We start from the raw sequence: 24,247 nt of genomic DNA on the forward strand, positions 1-24,247 counted from the left end.
GTGTTTTGAGGAGGGGGAGGCTGATATGAAAGCTGCTTGGTTTTCCAAAAGTTGGGTAAAAGTGACAAGCCTGAGTGCTACCAAGGAAAGGGAGTATGCTATCCGGGGAGGTGATGGAGTCACCAGCATTAGAGGTGTCCAGGAGGAGACTTGATGGGGTGCTTGGTGCCATGGGTTAGTTGTTTAGGTGGGTTGGATTGGTTGATGGGTTGGATGCGATGATCTTGAAGGTCTCTTCCAACCTGGTGTATTCTATGTATTTATATTTTTCAAATGATTGAAATAAGTATTATTAAATTACAATTACTTTAAGAGCAATTTGCACTTTTTGAAGTCTGACTGAAAGCAAACAGAGAGCATTGGCCAGTTCATTTTTGTGTACAAGATGGTGAGCTGCTGGAGTGTGTCCAGAGAAAGGCAACAAAGTTGGTGAGGAGTTTGGAGCGCAAGCCCTATGAGGAAAGGCTGAGGGAGCTGGGGTTGCTTAACCTGGAGGCTCAGGGGAGACCTTATTGCTCTCTACAGCTATCTGAATGGAGGTTGTAGCCAAGTGGGGGTTGGTCTCTTCTCCTGGGCAGCCAGAACAAGAGGACACAGTCTCAAGCTGCACCAGGGGAGGTTTAGGCTGGAGGTTAGGAAGAAGTTCTTCCCAGAAAGAGTGATTGCCCATTGGAATGAGCTGCCCAGGGAGGTGGTGGAGTCACCATCACTGGAGGTGTTAAGGATGAGACTTGATGGGGTGCTTGGTGCCATGGTTTAGTTGATTAGGTGGGTTAGATTGGTTGATGGGTTGGATGCCATGATCTTAAAGGTCTCTTCCAACCTGGTTTATTCTATTCAAAGCAAAAGTTTGCTGTTAATTTTATTTATGAAGGCAGCTGCAGTGCTGCTTTGTAACTGAGGTTATCTAGGGAACATAAGTAGTGACCTTTACAAAATAAATGTGTTAATTCACTATTTTGAAGCGTTAGCTGGAGGCGCACATTCAGAAGATCTGTATTGTGACCCTAAAGCAAGTGCTTTACATTTGAGCGCTCTGATGCTGGATTTCCTGATGAAAAGAGTGAGTGCTTTATTCAGAAACAGAAGGAGGTTTCCCTTTGTATTGCTTTGGTTAAAGACTGGTACTGCTGCTGAAAATACTCTGCAGCTGAGCTGGTACTGTCCTGCTGACCCACACTTTCATGTTTCTCCCTATGTGATTTCCCAACTGCCAATATTAATGTTGTGGTTTGCTCCATGGACTGTAAGCTTAAACGAGAGACCTTTTACTGTCTCATAACTTATTCTGTCTTTTGCTATGGAATTTGGGTGTATGACTGACTTAGTGCTACAATAATTTTATAAACTGAAAATGGGGACTTGGCTTAGGAGGACATGAGCTGCTTAAAATACTGAGAATCTGCTTGGGTTTACTTAAAGGATTCCTTCCACTCCAGAGAAAAAACACTCCAATACCAGCAGATCTGTACCTTCTCTACAGTTGTGTTCCTCAAAGCCAAATAAATTTTCATTGAACTTCTGCAGCATCTTGGTCTCCCCTTCCCCTTTGCATATGGGGGACTCTCTTCATCTCTTGTGGAAAGAACAGCCTAAAAGCCCCTCCTCTGGAATAGGGAGCTGGGACAGACACCAAGGAGCTACATGTACACGGATACTGCTGTCTACAACTACCTGAAGGGAGGTTGTAGCCAGGTGTGGGTTGGTCTCTTCTCCCAGGCAACCAGCACCAGAACAAGAGGGCACAGTCTCAAGCTATGCCAGGGGAAGTTCAGACTCGAGGTGATGAGAAAGTTCTTCACTGAGAGAGTTGTTAGCCATTGGAATGTGCTGCCCAGGGAGGTGGTGGAGTCACTGTCCCTGGAGGTGTTCAAGAGGGGATTGGACGTGGCACTTGGAGCCATGATTTAGTCATGAGGTCTGTGGTGACAGGTTGTACTTGATGATCTTTGAGGTCTCTTCCAACCTTGGTGATTCTGTGAAGACTCATGTTACGCTTGTACCCAGAGCTCCGTTCATCACAGCACTGCAAAGTTATGCAGCAGATCCAAATAAATACCGATCTTCTGAGCAAAACATACCATCCCTTCCTGCTACCAAACAGTTATCTGGGCACTGTGCAAGACAATAGCAATGTAATATCCTTCTGAAGTATTTGCCAGCTGGCACAAGGACACATCTTCTCATTCAGTTCATTCATTGCAGCATAAAGAAAACTGGCGTGCTCAGAACGTTTCCAAAATACATCTGTTCAGAAGATGGGCGTCGAGTCCTGCTTAGTTTGCCACTTCATTACGAGTGTCCTCATGGAAAAGAAGCAGCAATGTGCTCAACAGCAAGTGTGAAAGTTGGTTAGGCTCCATGAAACGCATAAACATTCATTAAAGAAATATTACTGCATCTTCCAGGTTCTGCATCGCTCAGAGTCGTCAGGTCAATTAAATGACCGAAAGTGGGAGCTGATAGAGTATTGCTTTCGCGGTTTACAATGCAACCAGCTGATCTTGGTGCCACATAAAATTACTGTGTCCAGTTCTGGGGCCCTCAACTTAGGAAGGATGTTGAGTTGCTGGAAGGTGTCCAGAGAAGGGCAACAAAGCTGGGGAGGGGTTTGGAGCAGAGCCCTGTGAGGAGAGGCTGAGGGAGCTGGGGTTGCTTAGCCTGGAGAAGAGGAGGCTCGGGGGAGACCTCATTGCTGTCTACAACTACCTGAAGGGAGGTTGTAGCCAGGTGGGGGTGGTGGGGGTTGGTCTCTTCTCCCAGGCAAGCAGCACCAGAACAAGAGGACACAGTCTCAAGCTGTACCAGGGGAAGTTTAGGCTGGATGTTAGGAAGAAGTTCTTCATAGAAAGAGTGATTGGCCATTGGAATGTGCTGCCCAGGGAGGTGGTGGAGTCACCATCACTGGAGGTGTTTAGGAAGAGACTGGATGAGGCACTTGGTGCCATGGTTTAGTTGATTAGATAGTGTTGGATGATAGGTTGGACTTGATGATCTCAAAGGTCTCTTCCAACCTGGTTAATTCCATTCTATTCCATTCTGGCAAGTGACAATGCTTCACTATATTCATTCGTAGCTCTTTGGAAAAACAGAAAGCAGATTGTTTATTTTTGCAGATGTGAAGTAATTTCATCAAAGAACTTGTTCAGGCTTGCACATTACAGCAAGATTGCCCATATTGGCTGGGCCATAGTTTGGCTCTGAGTTTGCAGTGATGAGCTCTGAACCAGCTGTGTCTGCACTCGCTGGGACTGAGCTTGTGCATGAATCTCCTTGCTCTGTGCTGAGTTTCTCTGTGTAGAAACTGCCTGGCTCCAGGCTGAGACAAAAAAAGGACCTGATATATGGGCAGAGTGGATAGCCAAGGAATTTGGGTTAAACATCTAAGCTTGGCCACAAAGTCATCTGTCAGTAAAAAGGGGATGTTGTTGGGTCAGCCACAGATATGGAGAGAGAATCTTTGTGGCTGACTTCAGTACTGTATACTTTAAAAGGTAGTACTGTAGGACTGAGGGTAGTAGTTAACTAGGGTAGCAGTTAAAGAGGTGCTGACTAGAGCAGCAATGCAGAAACTTTTCAACTTTGTGCTCTGCATAGGTCAATATTTAGATCAGAAGGAAATGTTTCCATTTCAATTACATTTCACACCTGGTCCACATTCTCAGATGAGGGGGAATCTTGCCCCACAGGTATGTCATGTGAATCAAGCCCTAGTCCATTCCCACATCTCTGAACTGATACAAGTAAAATGATACAAGTAAAAACAAAGGTCAGACAGTCAAGTTTAGTGCAACAGAAACACAGCAGAACAGCTTTTGAGACAGTTCACTAAAGCAGAAAACTCAGAATTCATTGCAAGTGTTCTTTACAATCAGATGTTTCCTGCTGCTGAAGATACCTCCTGTTGCTTGTTTCCCTTCCCATGGAGGGAATAAGTTTGAACTTTGAACCTAGAACCTCTGTCAGTTGAAGGCAGCAGTGGACTGAAACTCTTCATACTTGCCAAAAATTGCAGTCCCTCTGTTTACTGCTGTTAGCTTGCACATCTGTGGTCAGGGAGTGTGCCTGTGCTGTGTGTGTGTCTTTATGTATTCCTCATCTTAGATACTGGGAACGGAGGAACAATGCTGCTCAAACAGTACACTTGAGATTGTAACTCCTGTAGAATCATAGAATCAACAAGGTTGGAAAAGACCTCAGAGATCATCAAGTCCAACCTGTCACCCAACACCTCAGGACTAACTAAGCCATGTACTATTGATTGTTTTTCACAAGGAGCTGAGCTTAGTGGTAAAAGTGCTCTTACATGCTTCCTTTGATTTGCACTGATGCTGTGTGAAGTGATGCATCAAGGATAGCATAATGAGTGCCTTGAGTTTTGAATAAAGAACGTGAGTAACTTGGAGCATCCTTGAGGCCATGTTACAGAGCATGATTTGTAGTCACTAGTGGTCTTAACACTGAGCCATCTTCTTGTGTTCAGAAAAAGGTAGAAAGGCTTCATGCTATAGAAGAAAGGTCTGGGTAAAGCAGAATAAACCAAGCAGTGGTAGGGAACACAAGAATAATGCAGGAGGATACTTAATGAATTAGTAAGATGGCATTTATCTTTTATCTTTAGACTGAACAAATGACTTGGCCTTTTCCTAAATATGTCTTCAGCAAGTTAAAAAAAGCATTAGGAAATAAAGGATACTTGATAGTATCATAGTATCAGTCAGGGTTGGAAGGGACCACAAGGATCATCTAGTTCCAACCCCCCTGCCATGGGCAGGGACACCCCACACTAGATCAGGCTGGCCAGAGCCTCGTCCAGCCTGGGCTTAAACACCTCCAGGGACAGGGCCTCGACCACCTCCCTAGACAACCCATTCCAGGGCTTCACCACTCTCGTGGTGAAGAACTTCTTCCTCACATCCAGCCTGAATCTCCCCACCTCTAGCTTCATTCCCTTCCCCCTAGTCCTATCACTACCTGACATCCTGAGAAGTCCCTCCCCAGCCTTCCTGTAGGCCCCCTTCAGATACTGGAAGGCCACAATTAGGTCACCTGGGAGCCTTCTCTTCTGCAGACTGAACAGCCCCAACTCCTTCAGTCTGTCCTCATAGGAGAGGTGTTCCAGCCCTCTGATCATCCTCGTGGCCCTTCTCTGGACACGCTCCAGCACGTCCATATCCCTCTTGTAATAGGGGCTCCAGAACTGGACACAGTACTCCAGGTGGGGTCTCCCCAGAGCTGAGTAGAGGGGGAGGATCCCTGCTGGCCACACTTCTCTTGATGCAGCCCAGGATCTGATTGGCTTTGTGGGCTGCAAGTGCACACTGAGAGCTCATGTTGAGCTTCTCATCCACCAGTACCCCCAGGTCTCTCCTCAAGGCTGCTTTCCAGCCAGTCACTGCCCACTGTAACCTTTAAGTGCATGCAGGGAATACTACAGTAATGTAACAACAAGAAAATAATTCATGAAATGCCCTCAAAGTAAATTTTGGCAGATAACAGCATGTTCCATCTTGTCCTTTTCAGTACTCAGATGAAAAATGGAGGCAGCTGAATGGCAGGCCCTTTTCTGTGTGGATGGTGTGCTAACTCCATGATAAAATAACAGCATCCAAAATATTTCTTTCCCTCCTGACTCTGAAGCAAAGCTTCATTCTTTTATGTTGTTACTGCAGTTGCCATCCCCAGTCCAGCTGATGGAGCTCTGCAGGATATCTGGTCTCTGCTCAAGCTCTGGAGAGCTTGCATGAAATGTTATTAAATAGAGGTTTGCAGTTCTGTGGGAGTCCATCTGAGCATCTATCTGGAGAGAGGAGTTATGGACCAGGAAACTTAACGGTGATCAGGCGTATGAGAAAGCGATGCAGACCTGAGAGCCTGTGGCTGTGGATGAGGGTGTGCCAAATGACAGCCTTATGTTGTGATATGTTGTTGTATTCCCTGCCTGGCTTGCTCTGTGGAGCGTATTGCTGGAATGGTATGTGGTAGTTAAGCCTTTATTATTAAACTCTTATAACTCCTGTGGGACTGATGGTTTGTGGTTTCTCAGGACCACTTCCAAACACAGAGGGTTTTTGCTGATATTTTTACTCTCTCTATTATTACTTTTTTCCCCCTCCCCCTCCTAGGGAAGTTGGTTTATAGCTGAAGTCTGGTTTGGGGATTTTTGGTGGGTGGTGGCTTTTTTTGGTTTTGTTTTTTGGTTGGTTGGTTGTTTTGAGGTTTTTTTTTGCTTTGGTTGGTTTTTTTGGTTGGTTGTTTTGTTTTGTTGGTATTAGAATAGAATAGAATAAACCAGGTTGGAAGAGACCTTCAAGATCATCGTGTCCAACCTATCATCCAACACCACCTAATCAACTAAACCATACAAGCAAGCACCCTGTCAAGTCTCCTCCTGAACACCTCCAATGATGGTGATTCCACCACCTCCCCGGGCAGTCCATTCCAGTGGGCAATCACTCTCTCTGTGTACAACTTCCTCCTGACCTCCAGCCTGAACCTCCCCTGGCACAGCCTGAGACTGGGTCCTCTTGTTCTGGTGCTGGCTGCCTGGGAGAATCACAGGATCACAGGATGTTAGGGGTGGGAAGGGACCTCTGGAAATCGAGTCCAATCCCCCTGCCAGAGAATCTAGAATAGAATCTAGCACAGGTCACACAGCAATGCATATTGGTGGCTCTTGAAAGCCTCCAGATAAGGAGACTCCACAACCCCCCTGGGGAGCCTGTACCAGGGCTCTGTGACCCTCACAGGGAAGAAGTTCCTCCTCATGTTGAGGTGGAACTTCCTGTGGTGTAGTTTATACTCATTACCCCTTGTCCTATCACAGAGTGCAACAGAGAAGAGCCTGTCCCTTCCCTCTTGACCCCCAGCCCTAAGACATTTATAAACATTTATTAAATCACACAGTATCACACAGTATAACTAAGGTTGGAAGAGACCTCGAGGATCATCGAGTCCAACCTATAATATATCACAGAATCATAGAATCAATAAGGTTGGAAAAGACCTCAGAGATGATCAAGTCCAACCTGTCACCCAAGACCTCATGACTACTAAACCATGGCACCAAGTGCCACGTCCAATCCCCTCCCGAACACCTCCAGGGATGGCGACTCCACCACCTCCCCGGGCAGCATACCCCAACTCAAATCCCCTCTCAGTCTTCTCTTCTCCAGTCTAAAAAGCCCCAGGTCTTTCTGCCTCTCCTCACAGGGCATGTGCTCCAGTCCCTTAATCATCCTGGTACATCCTGGTACGTCCTGGTAGCCCTTAGTTTGGTTTGGGTTATGTCGGTTGGCTGGTTGGGTTGTTTTGTGTTAGTTTGGGGTTTTTTGGTTGGTTGTTGAGGTTTCTTTTAAAGAGAAGTTACTGATCCAGCTTCCTTGGTTCCAGTAGGATGAGAGAAATGCCTACAAATTCTTGCAGGGAGAATCTGTGAAAAGTAAAAAAAAGTTAGTGGTTTCTCAGAGGGACTGACTGGAGAAGTCTTAACTGAAATTCTGGAATAGAACTTAAGTAAGCATGCAGGTAATATACAGTTCTTGATTAAATGGGGATTGTATTTGCTGTTCTCATTCTGTGTTGCCTCGGCTTGTTCTCAGTTTGTATATTACATTTTCACCGAGGATGACATCAAAGCAAGGGCAGTATTTGCATTGGAAGTTGATCTTTGTGTTTTCCCTTATGTAATCTGAGGAACTTGATGCAGTTGGGCTTTAAGTGCAGTTTCCACACATCCCTCAAGTGCAGCACCTTTGCATGATATTTATCCTGTGGGGTCCATATCTCCCCCTGGAGAGGAGGAGACTCAGGGGTGATCTTATTGCTGTCTATAACTACCTGAAGGGAGGTTGTAGACAGACGGAGGTTGGTCTCTTCTCCCAGGAAACCAGCACCAGGACACAGTCTCAAGCTGCACCAGGGGAGGTTTAAGCTGGATGTTAGGAAGAAGTTCTACACAGAGAGAGTGATTGCCCATTGGAATGGGCTGCCTGGGGAGGTGGTGGAGCTACCATCACTGGAGGTGTTCAGGAGGAGACTTGATAGGGTGCTTGGTGCCATGGTTTAGTTGATTAGATGGTGTTGGATGATAGGTTGGACACGATGATCTTGAAGGTCTCTTCCAACCTGGTTTATTCTATTCTTCATTGGAGCGTGAAATGTAAGGCACATACCGACATGGCCTTGTTGCTCTCTGTCTCCTACCAACTTGCAGTTTGTTGGCCAGCATCATCATTCCTTTATGAAGACCCAAATCTTCATTTATTTTCCTATTCAGAGCCTGGAGTAGTGGAAAAGATACAGCAACCTGTAAGAAATAACAGTTAAATGGTTGGTTGGTGTCCAGAAATTCCTAGACCTCAGGTGCGCAATATGTGCAGTGAGATGAGTAACTTGGTTTGCTGGAGTTGGGAATAAGGGAGTGTGGTGTAGAGTTATCCAGGCCATGAAAAAGCTTGTGCTTAGCAAAACAAACAAGAGAGAGGATTTGCAGGAGACTAAGATGTGGGACAGTGGAGTGGAAAGGGGAGGGTGTGTGTGTGATGAGAGGTCAATTACTTTTCAAGTGTGTCTCTCATAATCCTTGCCCAGGTGATTTACCTGCACTGCATAGTAACTGTGTCTGTAAGTGCAACAACAAACATAGCCACCTCAGATTTGCTGGCTTGTTTTAACTTCAGGACAGAACTGTGAAAGTTCAGTTGTGTTCCTTCAAAGGCGAGTCCAGCTCCACGTCCAGTTTGGAGCATTGTTGGAACAGAGTTTGGGTTTGTTCCCAGAGCAGTGTTGAGTCTTTCTGCACAGTTTGTCTGGGAGCTCCTGGTTCCTGAATGAACAGCATCCATGTGTGTGTTCTGTGGTGATGAGCTCTCCTGGCAGACAGGTCTGGAAGACACACCACACTCTAAAAAGGACTGTGGAGGAAGACATTCAGATAGCCCTTGCACAGCACTGCTTTTGGGGTAATGATCCAACGTTTGATGTGGTAGCTGGGTGGTGGGTGAGAGGAAAAGGACCCAGAGCATAGGTCTCAATGCAGTTTCAATCCAGAATTGATACAAAATGACCAAAAGCAATATTGTAGCCTGGAGAATAGGAGGCTCAGGGGTGACCTCATTGCCCTCTACAACTACCTGAAAAGTGGTTGTAGCCAGGAGGGAGTTGGTCTCTTCTCCCAGGCAACCAGCACCAGAACAAGGGGACACAGTCTCAAGCTGTGCCAGGGGAAGTTTAGGCTCAAGGTGAGGAGAAAGTTCTTCACAGGGAGAGTCATTCATCATTGGAATGTACTGCCCAGGGAGGTGGTGGAGTCACCATCCCTGGAGGTGTTCAAGAGGAGATTGGACGTGGCACTTGGTGCCATGGTCTAGTCATGAGGTCTGTGGTGACAGGTTGGACTCGGTGATCCTCCAGGTCTCTTCCAACCTTGGCGATGCTGTGATTGTAGTCTGGCTGCTGTTGTCTCATCCCTTGTTATTCCTGTCACTGAGTGCCTTGCTAAGCAGGTGAGTGTTTCTCCAGTCTTTGCTTCTGCTGATCAATTGGATCAGACCAGAACAGCATTTGAATTTTGCTCTATCTTGGGTTTGTTTCTTTTTTTCTTTTCATTTTTTTCTTCTTCTTGTTTTCCCCCAAACTGCTGTAGCCACTGAAGAAGCAATTGTAACCAACATGAAAACAGCTGTAAAAGGCTGGCATTGTGGTGTGGGCAGCCTTACACTGTGCATATTGGCAAGTTATTTGGTGTCAGATTTCATGAGTTGAGCATAAGTCTTGCTCTTCAGCTAAGAAGGCAGGAGAAAAAAACAAAACCATTTAAGCTACTTTGTGGAAGTACATAGCTAAAAGGTTAGGGACTGCTTCTTCAGACATAAACACTTCTTGGCACCTAAAACAAGGGCACCTGTAAGTGGGTATGTTTTACATTGTGTTCTGTTAAGTTTTGAAAGATGGAGCCTTTGAAGATTGCGTCTGAAAGACAGAGCAGGCTCAAGGGCTTGGGCTAAGGCACTGGACACAGACTGAGCAGCCACTTTGGAGAAAATAATCTAGAGAGCTGAGAGGATTCTGAAGTGAGTGATGATGGCTGGAAGAGATTTGAAGCTAGAAGCAAAGAAAATTTTATTGACATTCATGGAAACAGGACTTGGTGTACTGCTGAGTTTATGAGTTTACCTGGAGTACTGTGTCCAGTTCTGGAGCCCCTATTACAAGAGGGATATGGAGGTGCTGGAACGTGTCCAGGGAAGGGCCAAGAGGATGATCAGAGGGCTGGAGCACCTCTCCTATGAGGACAGACTGTAGGAGCTGGGGCTGTTCAGTCTGGAGAAGAGAAGGCTCCCAGGTGACCTAATTGTGGCCTTCCAGTATCTGAAGGGGGCCTACAGGAAGGCTGGGGAGGGACTTCTCAGGCTCTCAGGTAGTGATAGGACTAGGGGGAATGGAATGAAGCTGGAGGTGGGGAGATTCAGGCTGGAGGTGAGGAGGAAGTTCTTCACCATGAGTGGTGAAACCCTGGAATGGGTTGTCCAGGGAGGTGGTTGGGGCACTGTCCCTGGAGGTGTTTAAGAGCAGGCTGGCTGAGGCTCTGGCCAGCCTGATGTAGTGTGGGGTGTCCCTGCCCATGGCAGGGCAGGTTGGAACTAGATGATCCTTGTGGTCCCTTCCAACCCTAACTGATACTATGATACTATGACTTGCCTCAAAGACGTGCTTATCTCCATCAACTTCTGACAAAACAACCCTGTACCTCAGAGTTTGGCTGAATGCAAATAGCTGCCTAGGTGGAAAAAAAGGGTCACACATTATTATCTTTCTCAGCTCTTCCCAAGTTCATAGCTTTGTCCCTTTTAAAGTGTTAATGCCAGAAATGAACACAGTCTTTTAATAAAAAATCCATGGTTTGAGGAATTACTTGCAGGGGCAGAAGGGGAACTGGCTGTGATACAGGTTATTCACAGTTAATTTGATGTGGAAACTGTGAGACTTACAGCCTCATGGAGGACTGGATTGAAAAAGGGAGCTCACATGCTTATTCTGCTTGTTATTCTTTTATTTATAGGGGGAAGATAATGTTCTCATTTAAAGGAATGAAACATGACACTATTTTTGTGGGCTGCAGTAGTGGTGCTAATTTGTTGCTTACAAGTCTTTTCAGCCATTTCGTGTGTGGCATTTAAGAGCAAAATGTATTGCAGGCAAAAAACAAACAACATTTAAATTTGGCATGAACTGGAAAGCAGTGCTTTATGTTGATAAAAATCTCTGCAGGTCTTTAAAAGTAGAACCCCACAGAGATGCCCCAGAATTAATTGCTGGCAGGTGAATTTAAGACCGTTAAAATGAATTAAACCCCTTGCTCTTTAGAATAACACAGAGATGTCTGAATTTTATTCCCCAGAGAGGAAATAAAGTTGTGAAGTCCAGATGGATTTTTATTTTTATTGGAATAAATTTCGAGTCTAGTAGGGGGATTTTTAGGTGGTTTGGGTTTTTTTTGGTGGGTTTTAGTTTGTTTGTTTGTTTGTTTTGTGTTACCACCATGGTGTTGCATCTGCTACAGCATAGACCTGCTTTAAATCCAGTTAAATGAGCAGTTTTGCTGTGTTTGTTTCAAAAATGAGTATTTTCTTAGTGAATTTGTAAGAACTGGAGCACCTCTCCTATGAGGACAGAGTGAAGGAGTTGGGGCTGTTCAGTCGGGAGAAGAGAAGGCTCCCAGGTGACCTAATTGTGGCCTTCCAGCATCTGAAAGGGGCCTACAAGAAGGCTGGGGAGGGACTTCTCAGGATCTCAGGTAGTGATAGGACTAGGGGAAATGGAATGAAGCTGGAGGTGGGGAGATTCAGGCTGGATGTGAGGAGAAAGTTCGTCCCCATGGGAGTGGTGAAGCCCTGGAATGGGTTGTCCAGGGAGGTGGTTGGGGCGCCGTCCCTGGAGGTGTTTAAGCCCAGGCTGGACAAGGCTCTGGCCAGGCTGATGTAGTGTGGGGTGTCCCTGCCCATGGCAGGGGGGTTGGAACTAGATGATCCTTATGGTCCCTTCCAACCCTGACTGATACTATGATACTATGAACTGGAAAATAAGCATAAGGATGAGGTACAGTAAAGAAAAGCCAAGGGCTCGGTCCCATGCCAAAGTTATTGCCAGTTGAAACATGGTAACTGTCAGTGGCTGTGGCTGCAGCCTGCCTAAATATAAGGTGATGCAGCAGGATCTTAACCTCTTTTCAACACGCTAAATCCAGTTGTGCTTGGGCTTTTTGCCTCCTGCTGTGGACTTGCACCGAGGCAGCTGCTGTGATGATACAAAAGATGCATATCAGCTGATCACATCTGAAACCTACAAAGCGAAGTTTAAAGTTACAAAGAGAAGCTTTAAGGGATTCAATCTGTTTGTTTAGCTGAAGTTGAAAGATGGTTCTGCTATCACTGTGTCAACTTAAAGCTTCTTGTTCCATAAAATTATTAATCCTATCCTGGTGGTTTGTTCTTTGCTGAGTTTCACCCATTGTCCTATGAGGACAGATTGAAGGAGTTGGGGCTGTTCAGTCTGGAGAAGAGGAGGCTCCCAGGTGACCTAATTGTGGCCTTCCAGTATCTGAAGGGGGCCTACAGGAAGGCTGGTGAAGGACTTTTCAGGATATCAGGTAGTGATAGGACTAGGGGGAATGGAATGAAGCTGGAGGTGGGGAGATTCAGGCTGGATGTGAGGAGGAAGTTCTTCACCATGAGAGTGGTGAAACCCTGGAATGTGTTGTCCAGGGAGGTGGTTGGGGCCCCATCCCTGTAGGTGTTTAAGCCCAGGCTGGACGAGGCTCTGGCCAGCCTGATGTAGTGTGGGGTGTCCCTGCCCATGGCAGGGGGGTTGGGACTAGATGATCCTTGTGGTCCCTTCCAACCCTGACTGATACTATGATACTATGACAAGCTGTCTGTGAGTTCTCGGCCAAATTCTGCTCCACCATTGGTAAAACTGAGTAGACTCTCTGCTTTAGTTGGGATTGGCATCAAAATGGATGGCAAACTATGAAGTTTACTTCTAAAATAAATGTTGGTTTCTTTCAAATAAGATTAAAGCTGGAGAAAACTCTCTACCATGGCACCACATTGCAGCTCTATTTGGAACAGATTATTGAATTATTGCTAATGAATTTTGCAGACACTTTCTAGACTGGGAGAGTGGTATGTGTGGAAATTAATGACTAATAAAGAGGTCTGGATTGTGGGGTGAGCTAATGCAAGCAGGCAGGAAGGGCCAAATGTAAAGTTGTGTGTGTAAAACTAGAAAGTGTAAATCACAATGGAAGTGAAGTGTGCCCCAGTGTATGAAAGTGATTGAAGGTATCAGGCAGTAACAGGTGAGCAGGAGCTGGCACTGCAGTGATGGATAAAAATACCTGCTGTGATCCTGGGTTGCAAAGTGAGATAGTATCAAATAGAGAGGACACATTTTCTTGATACTTGTCATATGTGCTGTTTACAGTACAAAGGTGAAGGATATTGATAAATGGGAACTCATTGAACTGGGAAGCCACTAGGTTGAGTAAAGATGTGGAAAACATGGTGAGAAATGCAAGGCACACAAATGCTTGGCTTAGCAAACAGTGTCAGGGCAGAGCTGTTTGTACCAAGCAAGTCCCTTAATTGGAGCCTAAATATTGATAATACATTTGATAAGAGAAATCTCTTCAGTCTAGCAGTCAAATTATGATTAATTTTTTGTAACACCCAAGGTTATTAGATATAAAATGAAATTGCTCTCAATAAATTGTGGCTACCTTGTTGGGTAATGACATCATGATTGTATATTCTAGCCTTCCGCCTTTGCTAGATGCCTGCTGTTTTGTCTGACTGGTGAAGAGGACGTTCTGCTTCCTGGTGGAAGGGAGCATAAGGAGTTATCTGAGCAAAGTAAAGTAATGGTGCCAAGAAAAAGGGGAAAATGAACTTGTACTCTTGTGTTACAGATTCAGTGGTTCTTTCCTTTGACTCCGTTGGACATACGATAGGCTCAGGTACAACATTGCCTTCTTCTCTAATCTCCCACCTCATGACAAGGCTTCTACTTAATTGGACATGGTAGCCATGTTGGGAGGCAGATCACTGAATCAGACTTTTAGGGAACCAACCATCTAGCCAAAGTGGATAAAAGGGTCCTTTCTTAAGTGGAGTGGAAGTTGTCTTAGTGTGACGTGAGGAGTAACATTACCCAGCAAGGCAGATGACCTGGACACATTGCATGCGTTAGTGATGTGGTTTGTACTTCTTTTCTCATGTGAAAGGCATTGAGATGATGTCAGCCACCAGCTGAGGAAAAACTGTTCCATGCTACTAGGAGGGTTTCTCAGCTAAACAAACAGTTGAATTATTTGGGGAAAGACATCAGGAATGCTTCCAGGAAGGAGAAGGCAAAAGAGCTGCAGCTAAACAAATAGAGCTGGAAACTTGGGGGTTTTGGGGTAGAGATTGACCGGTATTACCAAACCCCAGAGCAAATTCTGTCCAGTCTAATTTCTTTTGGAACCTGAGCATGACCTTCAATTAAACTGAACCAGAAATCAAAAATTCTCTTCTGTTGGGATCACTTCATGAAACCAGTCACTATCCATTTGGCTGTGTGGAATACCTGAGCAAAGTTCACCACAGTGAGCACAGTGCTTGGTGAAATTCAGTTTACAGTATATGTATAATGATATATGAAGTGTAAGGGAAAGGCTAAGAATTACTCTTAAAACCCCTTAATACTTAGCAGATAGGGTTACTTACTGTTTTGCAGAACAGAAAACACAACCCAAGTGAAGGTTTTGTATTTTGTCTTGTTTGCTAGCATTTCCTCTTAGGCTGACAGGGGGAACATGCTGCCTTCCAACATAGCACTTGTCCTCTGCCTGCACAGTCTGAAAGAGAGCTTGCTGCCTGAATCTAACAGCAAAGCTTGAACACAAAGATTTCTGATTTACTAACCCCTAAGCAAGTGGTAGTAACTTGCTGTGTTTATAATGCTCTAAATGCTTTCTGCTCTCCCTGCATCTTCTGTAAAGCTTATCTCTGGAGGTGGATCTCTTGTAGGTGCATGGTCTGATGTGGAAGTATCTTTAGGTTGCTGAATGCAGAGTGGATATATTGTTGTGTTTATGGGAGGAAGAGACCCTCTTTTCACTACTTTCTACTAATTAATATCAGTCAAAACTCAGATGTGTTGTTGCCTGCCTCCTGTCCTGGGGGATGGTTTCAGTTTGGAGAAGTAGGAGGGAAGTTACAGAGATCTGAGATGAAGAAATTTGTGAGTAAACCTCAGTGCAATATTTTGCTTACAGCTGAGTGTGTCCGAATCAGGATACTTACAGTGGAGTTATGCTGGATTAATGTTGGTACAGCTAAGAGCAGAATTTGTCCTGCAGTAACATTTTTACATGTGTATATATATATGTATACACATAAACTTTATTTTTGTTTAATTTTGTTTTTCTAATACTGTTTTGGCATCAAGGTGATGTGAAAATAGTTAACCATGTGGACAGCTTCCAGGGCAGGGTATTTATGGAGTTAATCATGAATGTTGTGTTATGATACTACCAAGAGGGTGGTAAACTGAGTTATGAAAAGCAGTTCAACTACTCCATGGCTCCTGGAGTTGTGTTAATGTGGAGGGTTGAAGACAAGCTAATGTAAGGCTGGTTTTAAAGCACTGGTCTTCATTTTCTGCTTGTATATTGCAACTCCAGCTTGGATCAGCTAGGAGTAAGACAATAAAATTTGATCTTCTGTAAACCATTTTACTACAATAACACTGAATTTCTTTATTGAAGAAATGTGAAGGGGAACTGATTTGGGAAAGGAGGCTCAGAAATGTCCAGGAGACCTGTGTGTTTGTTGCTTTCACATTTAGTACTTTGCATTCACTGTGCTGCAAACTTTAACTTGCTGTGAACTGATATGTGTAATAAGATGTCAAGATGTGATGTGCACCCAACTGAGGGACAGCTTTCCTTCTTGAACAGGAAGGAGAGAGAGAAAAACTGTGGCTATTGTGCTTCCACTGCCCATCACATCTCACCTTGCTGCAGACCCAGGAAAAGAGAGAGCCCAGAAAGAACCCAAAGAAACAATGGCAGCTCCAGGCCCAGCCATTCCTAGTAGGTGATGTTTCAGGTTGGGGTAAGAAGGGACTGAAGTTACATGCTTTGAAACATAAACATACATATACCTTTTTCTTTCTAAGTCAGAATTAAACAGCTATGAATAATAGTCACCCTGTCAAGATTTCATGGTGCTTAAAATCAGTGCTCATGGACTTATATTTGCATATTAAACAGCTTCTTTAAACTGCTCTTTGGTAATTGTTAATCATACAGCGTGAAGGGCAATGTCTTTCTGCAGATTTGTGTTTTGTTTGAACTGATTGTTTGTCCTTATCTTGGTTTTCCCATTAACTCTGTCCAACCTGTAAATCTGTTTTCAGAGAGGCTGGAAACCTACCTTTATGCATCTCATATTAGTGACACTCTCTAGGTTACTCTGGATAAACTTTCTGAACAGACTTCTGAGTATGGAGCCTTGAAGCATTGCCTCACGGAAGAGGTTAGCCTAGAGGACATGAGATTCCAATGTGCTTGGAGTGAGACTGAACTGTGTGAGGTTCACACTGTGGTTTAGCCTTCATGAGTCCAGATGTTTTTGTGATTCTTTCCATGACTGCCTCTTCCTTTTGCAAGATAAAGTTTGAGCAGCAAAGATAAATGTTTGATGTGATGTCTAGGCCAGTGTTTCAGCTGAAACCATTCCAGAAAGGAGACTGTCATGCTCTGAACTTGGGAAATGTTAAGCAGGACACTGGGTGTTTGAGGAGACCTAGGTTTCATCTGCTTGCCCTAGACAGCCAATGCTCCTTTTCTCTTTTTCCCCCCCTCCCCCCCCCTCTCTAGTTGCTTTGTTTTACTTCGTTGCTAGCAAATCAAACACTGGACCCTGAAAGTCAGATTTATACCCCTGCTATTTTTGTTCAGGACTTTTTCTACCTCCTCTGTCTGAGAGCAAGCAAGTTATATTTGTCTTCTTCAAGTTTTGTTAGGATATGAGTGAGTTTAATGTGCTTGCTGGAATTTTGGAAGCTCTGAGTACCTTATGGCTGTAGGCTTACACTGTGAGATGTGTTTCACTGCCGCACAGGCCACCAGTTGTTCTCTCTGCAGACTTGAAACAATTGTTCTAGTATTTCAAGCAACCACATGTTACCTAGATCTTGCTCACAATGTATGTGTGTTTTAACTTTGTGGTTGTTGTTGCTTTTTTCCTTTTCAGTTTAATTTTTAACACTTACCCAAAGTTTGGCTTGATTATTGCAAATATGACAGAGCTTTGTGGTTGAGTATCTGCTGCAGCTCACGCTCGTGAAAGAATGCTCACCAGGCTTCCAGATCCTGAGTTCATGGTGATAGCGGAGCAATCATCCCTGGAGGTGTTCAAGAGGGGATTGGACATGGCACTTGGTGCCATGGTTTAGTCATGAGGTCTGTGGTGACAGGTTGGACTTGATGATAGAATAAACCAGGTTGGAAGAGACCTTCAAGATCATCATGTCCAACCCATCAACCAATCCAACCCACCTAAACAACTAACCCATGGCACCAAGCACCCCATCAAGTCTCCTCCTGAACACCTCCAATGATGGTGACTCCACCACCTCCCCGGGCGGCCCATTCCAGTGGGCAATCACTAGGTCTCTTCCAACCCCAACCTTGGTGATTCTGTGATCTGAGATTTTCCATCTGTGATTATTTAGAAGTTTGCTGCTAGTGATTCCCTATGCCAAAGAGAAGCTGTGAGAACAATGAAGGAAACTTTCTCTGTTTTCTTCAGCTGCTGAGGATGCTCAGATAACTATTTTGTGATGAACTACAAGATCCCTCTGTGTGTCCTAAATACAAATCTAGAGTGGATTTGATAACTACTTTTCTATATTTTGGATGGAGGCCAGGAATAGGAATCCATCTGAAATCAGCAGGTATCAAATTGGTAGAGTAGTGGCAGATTCCTAGCACAAAATAAAAACATTGGTGACTTGGCAGAAGATCACTTGCTGTTCTTTGGCTTTCTTAATGAGAATATGGCAGTGTAGTTTTCCATGATTACAAACTCTGATCTTTCCCAGATCTCTAGGTTAGTGATACTTAATGTAGATATTACGTTAATTAATAGAATTTGTGAGGGTTCTGTAGATGTTCTAGGTTTGAGGAAGACAAATTTACTTTACATTTGGAGCTACTGTGGTTCTAGTATGTTGGGGCTTTTTGTTTTGGTGTTTTCTTCACCCCCCCAGGCTGCATTTCTGTCTCCCTTAACACACTGCATGAAGAGAATAGAGCAGAACAGACTAGAATTAACCAGGTTGGAAATGACCTTTGAGATCACAGAGTCCAGCCTATCATCCAGCAGCATCTAATCAACTAAACCATGGCACCAAGCACCCCATCCAGTCTCTTCCTAAACACCTCCAGTGATGCTGACTCTACCACCTCCCTGGGCAGCCCATTCCAATGGCCAATCACTCTTTTTATGAAGAACAACTTCCTCACCTCGAGCCTAAACTTCCCCTGGTGCAGCTTGAGACTGTGTCCTCTTGTTCTGGTGCTGGTTGCCTGGGAGAAGAGACCAACATCCACCTGTCTACAGCCTCCCTTCAAGTAGTTGTAGAGAGCAATGAGGTCTCCTCTGAGTCTCCTCTTCTCTAGGCTAAGCAACCCCAGCTCCCTCAGCCTCTCCTCATAGGGCTTGTGCTCCAAACCCCTCCCCAGCTTTGTTCCCCTTCTCTTGACCCATGGTAGTTATGGGAAAGGAGAGGTGAACTTCCTGTGCAGCATTTTCCTGCATTCCTGTAAAGCAGAAAATAAATGGGAAAGATTACATTTTAGGGTTTTTTTTCTTCCTGCTGCTTTTAGTGGCTTTGTTCTACAAAGATGCTTTTTCCTTTTCATTTTTGATTAATGAAGTTCTACTTCATTCTTCACTTCTTTGAGCTGTAGACTGTGGGAGCTGCTTGAACCATTGCCAACGACTGTCATGTATCGGTTGCATAGTCCTTACGTGACTTTGGCTGCATGTTCTGTATCATCATCTGTCTTCTTAGTAATGTTCTGTTCCTGCAACTGAAAATACAGTTGTGAATGAGTTGAAGTGCAAATGCCTAGAAGTGGCTTAAAGAATACCTTGGAATAAAATATGTTAATGGGCTTTTTCTCTGTCTATCTATGTGGCATCTCTCTACATCTAGTCAGTACATCTTTTAAGTCACTGAAAGCCAATTAGAGCTCACTGTCTTGTTAATATTGTTCTTGACTTTTATTAGGACATCTGATACAATTTCTAAAGTGAAGAGTATGTCAGAAGGTACAGTAGGGCAGCATTAACTCCCATTAGCCAAGTGGATACGCGGTAGTAAATGAAACAACTGTTTATTTAGCAAAGTTTGCAGACTGGCTTTAAACAGATGAGACTCTGGGAAAAGAAAAAGGGCATATGCAGTTCATAAGAGGGCATTTTTCATCTCCCTGTTGAGGTCTCTGATAAAGCCAGCTTAAAGCAGTTGGCAGCTTTTCTGCCTTTGGAGGTTGCTATAGTTTTCTTAGTGGAAAAGTACGGAGCTTTGTAGTCCATGTTGAGGTAACTGCAGTCTTTTAAAATGTGATGTGCTCAAATGACCTCTTCTTTTTTTTGATCCTGCTAGATCTGTTTTTGGAGGTAAGACAGGGAGGCAAAAGACCTTCCTGATGGATGGCCCATGCAGCACTATCAGCAAGTGATTGCTTATTTGTTCTATCTCTGCCTGAGGGATGAATAATGTAGTTGGAGGGTCTAATGAAGGAGACCCCTCTGGTGTATTGCTTTCCTCAGGCTGTAAAGCTGGGCCAGATGTCTTTGAGGCCCCAGTCAGGAACACAAAAACCCCACCCTGAAGGTATAGAGCTGGAAATTGCTTCCTGTTGCTGCTAAACCTGAAACAATAAGTAGTATCCTCGTGATTTTAGGTGTCACCAGGGGTTGCAGGGTTTTGTGACTGGGGATGGATTCCTTCTTTCTGCACTTTAAACTCACAGGTTTGTATTTCAGCTGTGCTGATAGCGCTTGGTGTATCCATTTCCATCAAATACGACTGTTTTCATCAGGTACAGTGTCTGGAAAATGAATGCTGAGCCTGGTGCAGCAGGGCTTTAGATCAGTTGCAGAGCCTCTGAACATTTTTATTAGATGTGAAATTCCAAGTTTTGCTGGACAAGTAGTATTGTTAAGGATGTTCTTTTGCTCCTCAGGAAATAAAGAAGCCTAAGTGAAGCTATATTAAAAGCTATTGAAGAATCTGTCTCTTACAGGCATGGAGGAAATGTCAAATGAGAGAGAGTTCTGTGCAGATGTAGCTTGGTGAGGCATACTTCTAGTCTTGGGCTGAAAGGGCTAAGCAGTTTTCCTCACAGTTCTGCTCCCTCTTGTGTATTTTATAGGGCAGAAAAAGGCACCAAGGACTGGGCTTTGTCTTACCAGTGTAGTTGGGGGTCTCCCTGATATCATTTGGACAGCCTGGAGAAAAAGCTGATAAACTTGTATGCAAAATGGTAAATGGGAGGGGAGGAGGAAACTGGGACATAGATATGCATAGAACCATAGATTGCCAGGGTTGGAAGGGACCTCTGGAGATCATCTTAGGCTGGATGTTAGAAAGAAGTTCTTCATAGAAAGAGTGGTTGGCCATTGGAATGGGCTACCCAGGGAGGTGGTGGAGTCACCATCACTGGAGGTGTTTAGGAAGAGACTGGATGGGATGCTTGGTGCCATGATTTAGTTGATTAGATAGTGTTGGATGATAGGTTGAACTCGATGATCTCGGAGGTCTGGTCTGGTCTGGTCTACTCTATCCAACTCCCCTGGTAGTGAAGATTCACCTAATCAGGTTGCACAGAAACATTTCCAGGTGTGTTTTGAAAGTCTCTGGAGTGGGAGACTCCACAACTTCTCTCTGTGGGCATCCTGTTCCTCAAAGTAAGGAATTTTCTCCTTCAGTTCAAATGAAACCTCCTTTGTTCTACACCTGCCACTTGTTGCTGCATTGCTTGTTGGATGCAGTCTATGCAGTACAGCACCAAGGAGCCCAGGCAGCCTCAACTCCACACTTTCTGAACCTATCTTTGCAATTTCCTCCTCCCCCCCAGTTATTGAAACAACTTCAGAAAATAATGCTTTCAGCAGCAAGTTTTGTCGCAGAAAAGGTTAAAGTGAGAATCCTAAGGAAAGAATGCAACTTTAAGTCTGTGTTTGTCCAGCATCTTCATTGTTGCTCAGTAATTCTGAGTGGTAGTTTTTTAACCCTGGTAGAAAGCCTTTCTGTTGTCCTTTTCTCTTGATCCATAGCATTATGGTTTGTTTTTCACGAGATCTTTATTGTCTCATGTGTTGTAGCAGAATTGTTTTACATCATCTAAACATTTATAACTGCCCATCTGTGTTTTCTTTGTCCAAGGTGAATGTGAGACATTTGACCTTCTTTATTGTAGGATAAGTCATTGTGCCTGGCCTTTCCCACACGTGTAGGGTGTGCATGGGGACAGTGAGGCTTAGCTCAGCTTGGAGCCTCAGTTCCACAGAGAACAAAGTGCACTGGATAGAATGAAATGTATCAGGGATGTCTGAGCTGTTCTTGATAGGACTTCTGTCTCTTGAGTGTCATACTGATTTCTCTGACCAGCACAAATATTTGTAATAAAGTAGCTAAAATGGAACCTTCTGCCTTCCCTTCTCTACTTGCTGTTAGCAGTTAAACACAGAAGGAACTAGAACTGCACATAGCCCAACTTTCAAAAAAGGTTTACATTCAGTTTCTGTTCCTGTGGGCAAAGTTTTATTTGTACAGGCAGCCAAGAGGGCCAATGGCATCCTGGCCTGCATCAGGAACAGTATGGCCAGCAGGAGCAGGGAGGTCATTCTGCCCCTGTACACTGCACTGGTTAGGCCACACCTCGAGTCCTGTGTCCAGTTCTGGGCCCCTCAGTTTAGGAAGGATGTTGACTTGCTGGAATGAGTCCAGAGAAGGGCAATGAAGTTGCTGAGGGGTTTGGAGCACAAGCCCTATGAGGAGAGGCTGAGGGAGCTGGGGTTGCTTAGCCTGGAGAAGAGGAGACTCAGGGGTGGCCTTATTGCTGTCTACAACTACCTGAAGGGAGGTTGTAGACAGGCAGATGTTGGTCTCTTCTCCCAGGCAGCCAGTACCAGAAAAGGAGGACACAGTCTCAGGCTGCGCCACGGGAGGTTTAGGTTGGCTGTTTGGAAGAAGTTCTATACAGAGAGAGTGATTGCCCATTGGAATGGGCTGCCTGGGGAGGTGGTGAAGTCACCATCCCTGGAGGTGTTCAGGAGGAGACTTGATGGGGTGCTTGGTGCCATTGTTTAGGTGGGTTGGATTGGTTGATGGGTTGGCCACAATGATCTTGAAGGTCTCTTCCAACCTGGTTGATTATTATTATAACAGTGCTTCCAGGGAGCTAGCTGCTAAAGGAATAGTGCTCAGGTTGTGAATGAAATTGGTTATGGGCAATTTGGAAGGATAAAACCAGTGAGCCAAGGTAATTCCTGGATTATTGGTTTCAGATTAGTGGCATACAGGGAAAATGTTGCCCCTTTTGCCTGTATTTAGCTATGTTTGCTACAAATGCATAATAGAAATAGAATAGAATAAACCAAAATGCAGTTTGAAGACTTGCTAGATGTTGTAGGCTGTGCTTTATGGCTTTTTGGGGGGGTCTGTATGGAGTTTGCAGGCACCAGACAATGCATTTCTTGCCTGCTGCCTGGCAGCTGGATTTTTGCTGGATACTTGTGAGAAACTTCCGTTCTAGTGCCAGCATTGAATTTGGCACAGGGTTTGCATCATTTATAGAAAATGCTATGCTTGGCTGTACTTCTGTTCATGTAATCCCAATTACATGCTTTATTATGAAATTGTTGTCAGTTATTAGGTCCTTACTCAATTCTGATCTTCCTGGAAATGTAAGAATGTGTTTTACTTCTGACCTAAGAAGACCTCTTGTTCTTATAGGGCATGATGAAACTTGATTTACTGTATTGGTTCATTTCTGTGCTACTGTGCCACATTCTTAGCTGAGAGCTCTAACTTCCTAGCACAAGTGAGTGTGGTCCTTAGCTTTCTTGCTTTCTTAATACTGGTTGGGTTTTTTTAATCTCTCTGGGACTTTCAGTCTCTTCTGGGCTGAGAAGATAAAGCTTTATTCAGATTCTTCCATGATGTTCTTCTAGTGGGTACAAAATAAGTTCTTCATTATCTTTTGCTGGTTTTTGGGTGAAAAACCCAGAAACAAACACAAGTATTTCACACAGCCATATAAATGTTTTGTATGGAGACTGGGGGATAGGACATGACCTGAGCTGCATCAGACCTACCAACTTGGTTAGGTCTGAAGGGAGTTCTCCAGAACCACACCCATTGATAGCTCTGCATTGTGCTTTAGTGCAGAGACCCACTATTGGGGAGGGTGGGGGAGGAGAGGTCACAGTGATGTTGGCAGAGGTTATCAAACCACAGTTAACACATCCAGCTGGTCCAAGCCTAGTTATTGGTAGAAATGAAATAGTTCTTTCATGCTCTCTAGGTATTCTGATCTGTTTTGTCTGATATTCTAGCACTTCTGCACTCCACCGCATGAAAAACACAAAAAGCATTTCTCCTCTATCAGCTGGTTGCCTTGGTAAGGCTCTAGACTAAGGTTGCCTTGGTAAGGCTCTAGACTAAGGTTGCCTTGGTAAGGCTCTAGACTAAGGTTGCCTTGGTAAGGCTCTAGACTAAGGTTGCCTTGGTAAGGCTCTAGACTAAGGTTGCCTTGGTAAGGCTCTAGACTAAGGTTGCCTTGGTAAGGCTCTAGACTAAGGTGATGGCAATCAGCACCAGGAGAAGAGGATACAGTCTCAAACTGCACCAGGGGAGGTTTAGGCTGGAGGTGAGGAGAAAGTTCTTCAAAGAAAGAGTTGTTAGCTGTTAGAATGTGCTATCCAGGGAGGTGGTGGAGTCACCATACCTGGAGGTGTTCAAGAGGGGGCACTTGGTGCCATGGTCTAATAGTCATGAGGTGTTGGGTGACAGGTTGGACTTGATGATCCTTGAAGTCTTTTCCAACCTTATTGATTCTATGAAAGCAAACTTGATTAGGACACAGAGAGGTTACGTAGGTACCAAGGCAGGATCTTGC

The 24,247-nt window shown here is 44.5% G+C and overlaps 1 protein-coding gene across 6 annotated transcripts in view; it reads left to right on the plus strand.

The window, feature by feature from the left end:
• ST3GAL3 (ST3 beta-galactoside alpha-2,3-sialyltransferase 3) overlaps positions 1–24,247 on the plus strand; it is a 233,839-nt gene that overhangs the window by 43,439 nt on the left and 166,153 nt on the right. For 4 of the 6 annotated variants that reach the window (XM_068141553.1, XM_068141551.1, XM_068141552.1 and 1 more), the window contains 2 exons: positions 13,970–14,017; positions 16,004–16,138. The exons of 1 other annotated variant lie outside the window; for it this stretch is intronic. In XM_068141553.1, the coding sequence (XP_067997654.1) occupies positions 13,970–14,017; positions 16,004–16,138 (183 nt within the window). The remainder of the gene's footprint in view (positions 1–13,969; positions 14,018–16,003; positions 16,139–24,247) is intronic. One more of the 6 variants, XM_068141557.1, reaches the window with a different exon arrangement.

This window comes from Melanerpes formicivorus, unplaced genomic scaffold (assembly GCF_026170545.1).
Source record: "Melanerpes formicivorus ecotype bairdi unplaced genomic scaffold, bMelFor1.0.p_v2 SCAF_7, whole genome shotgun sequence".
NCBI lineage: Eukaryota > Metazoa > Chordata > Aves > Piciformes > Picidae > Melanerpes > Melanerpes formicivorus.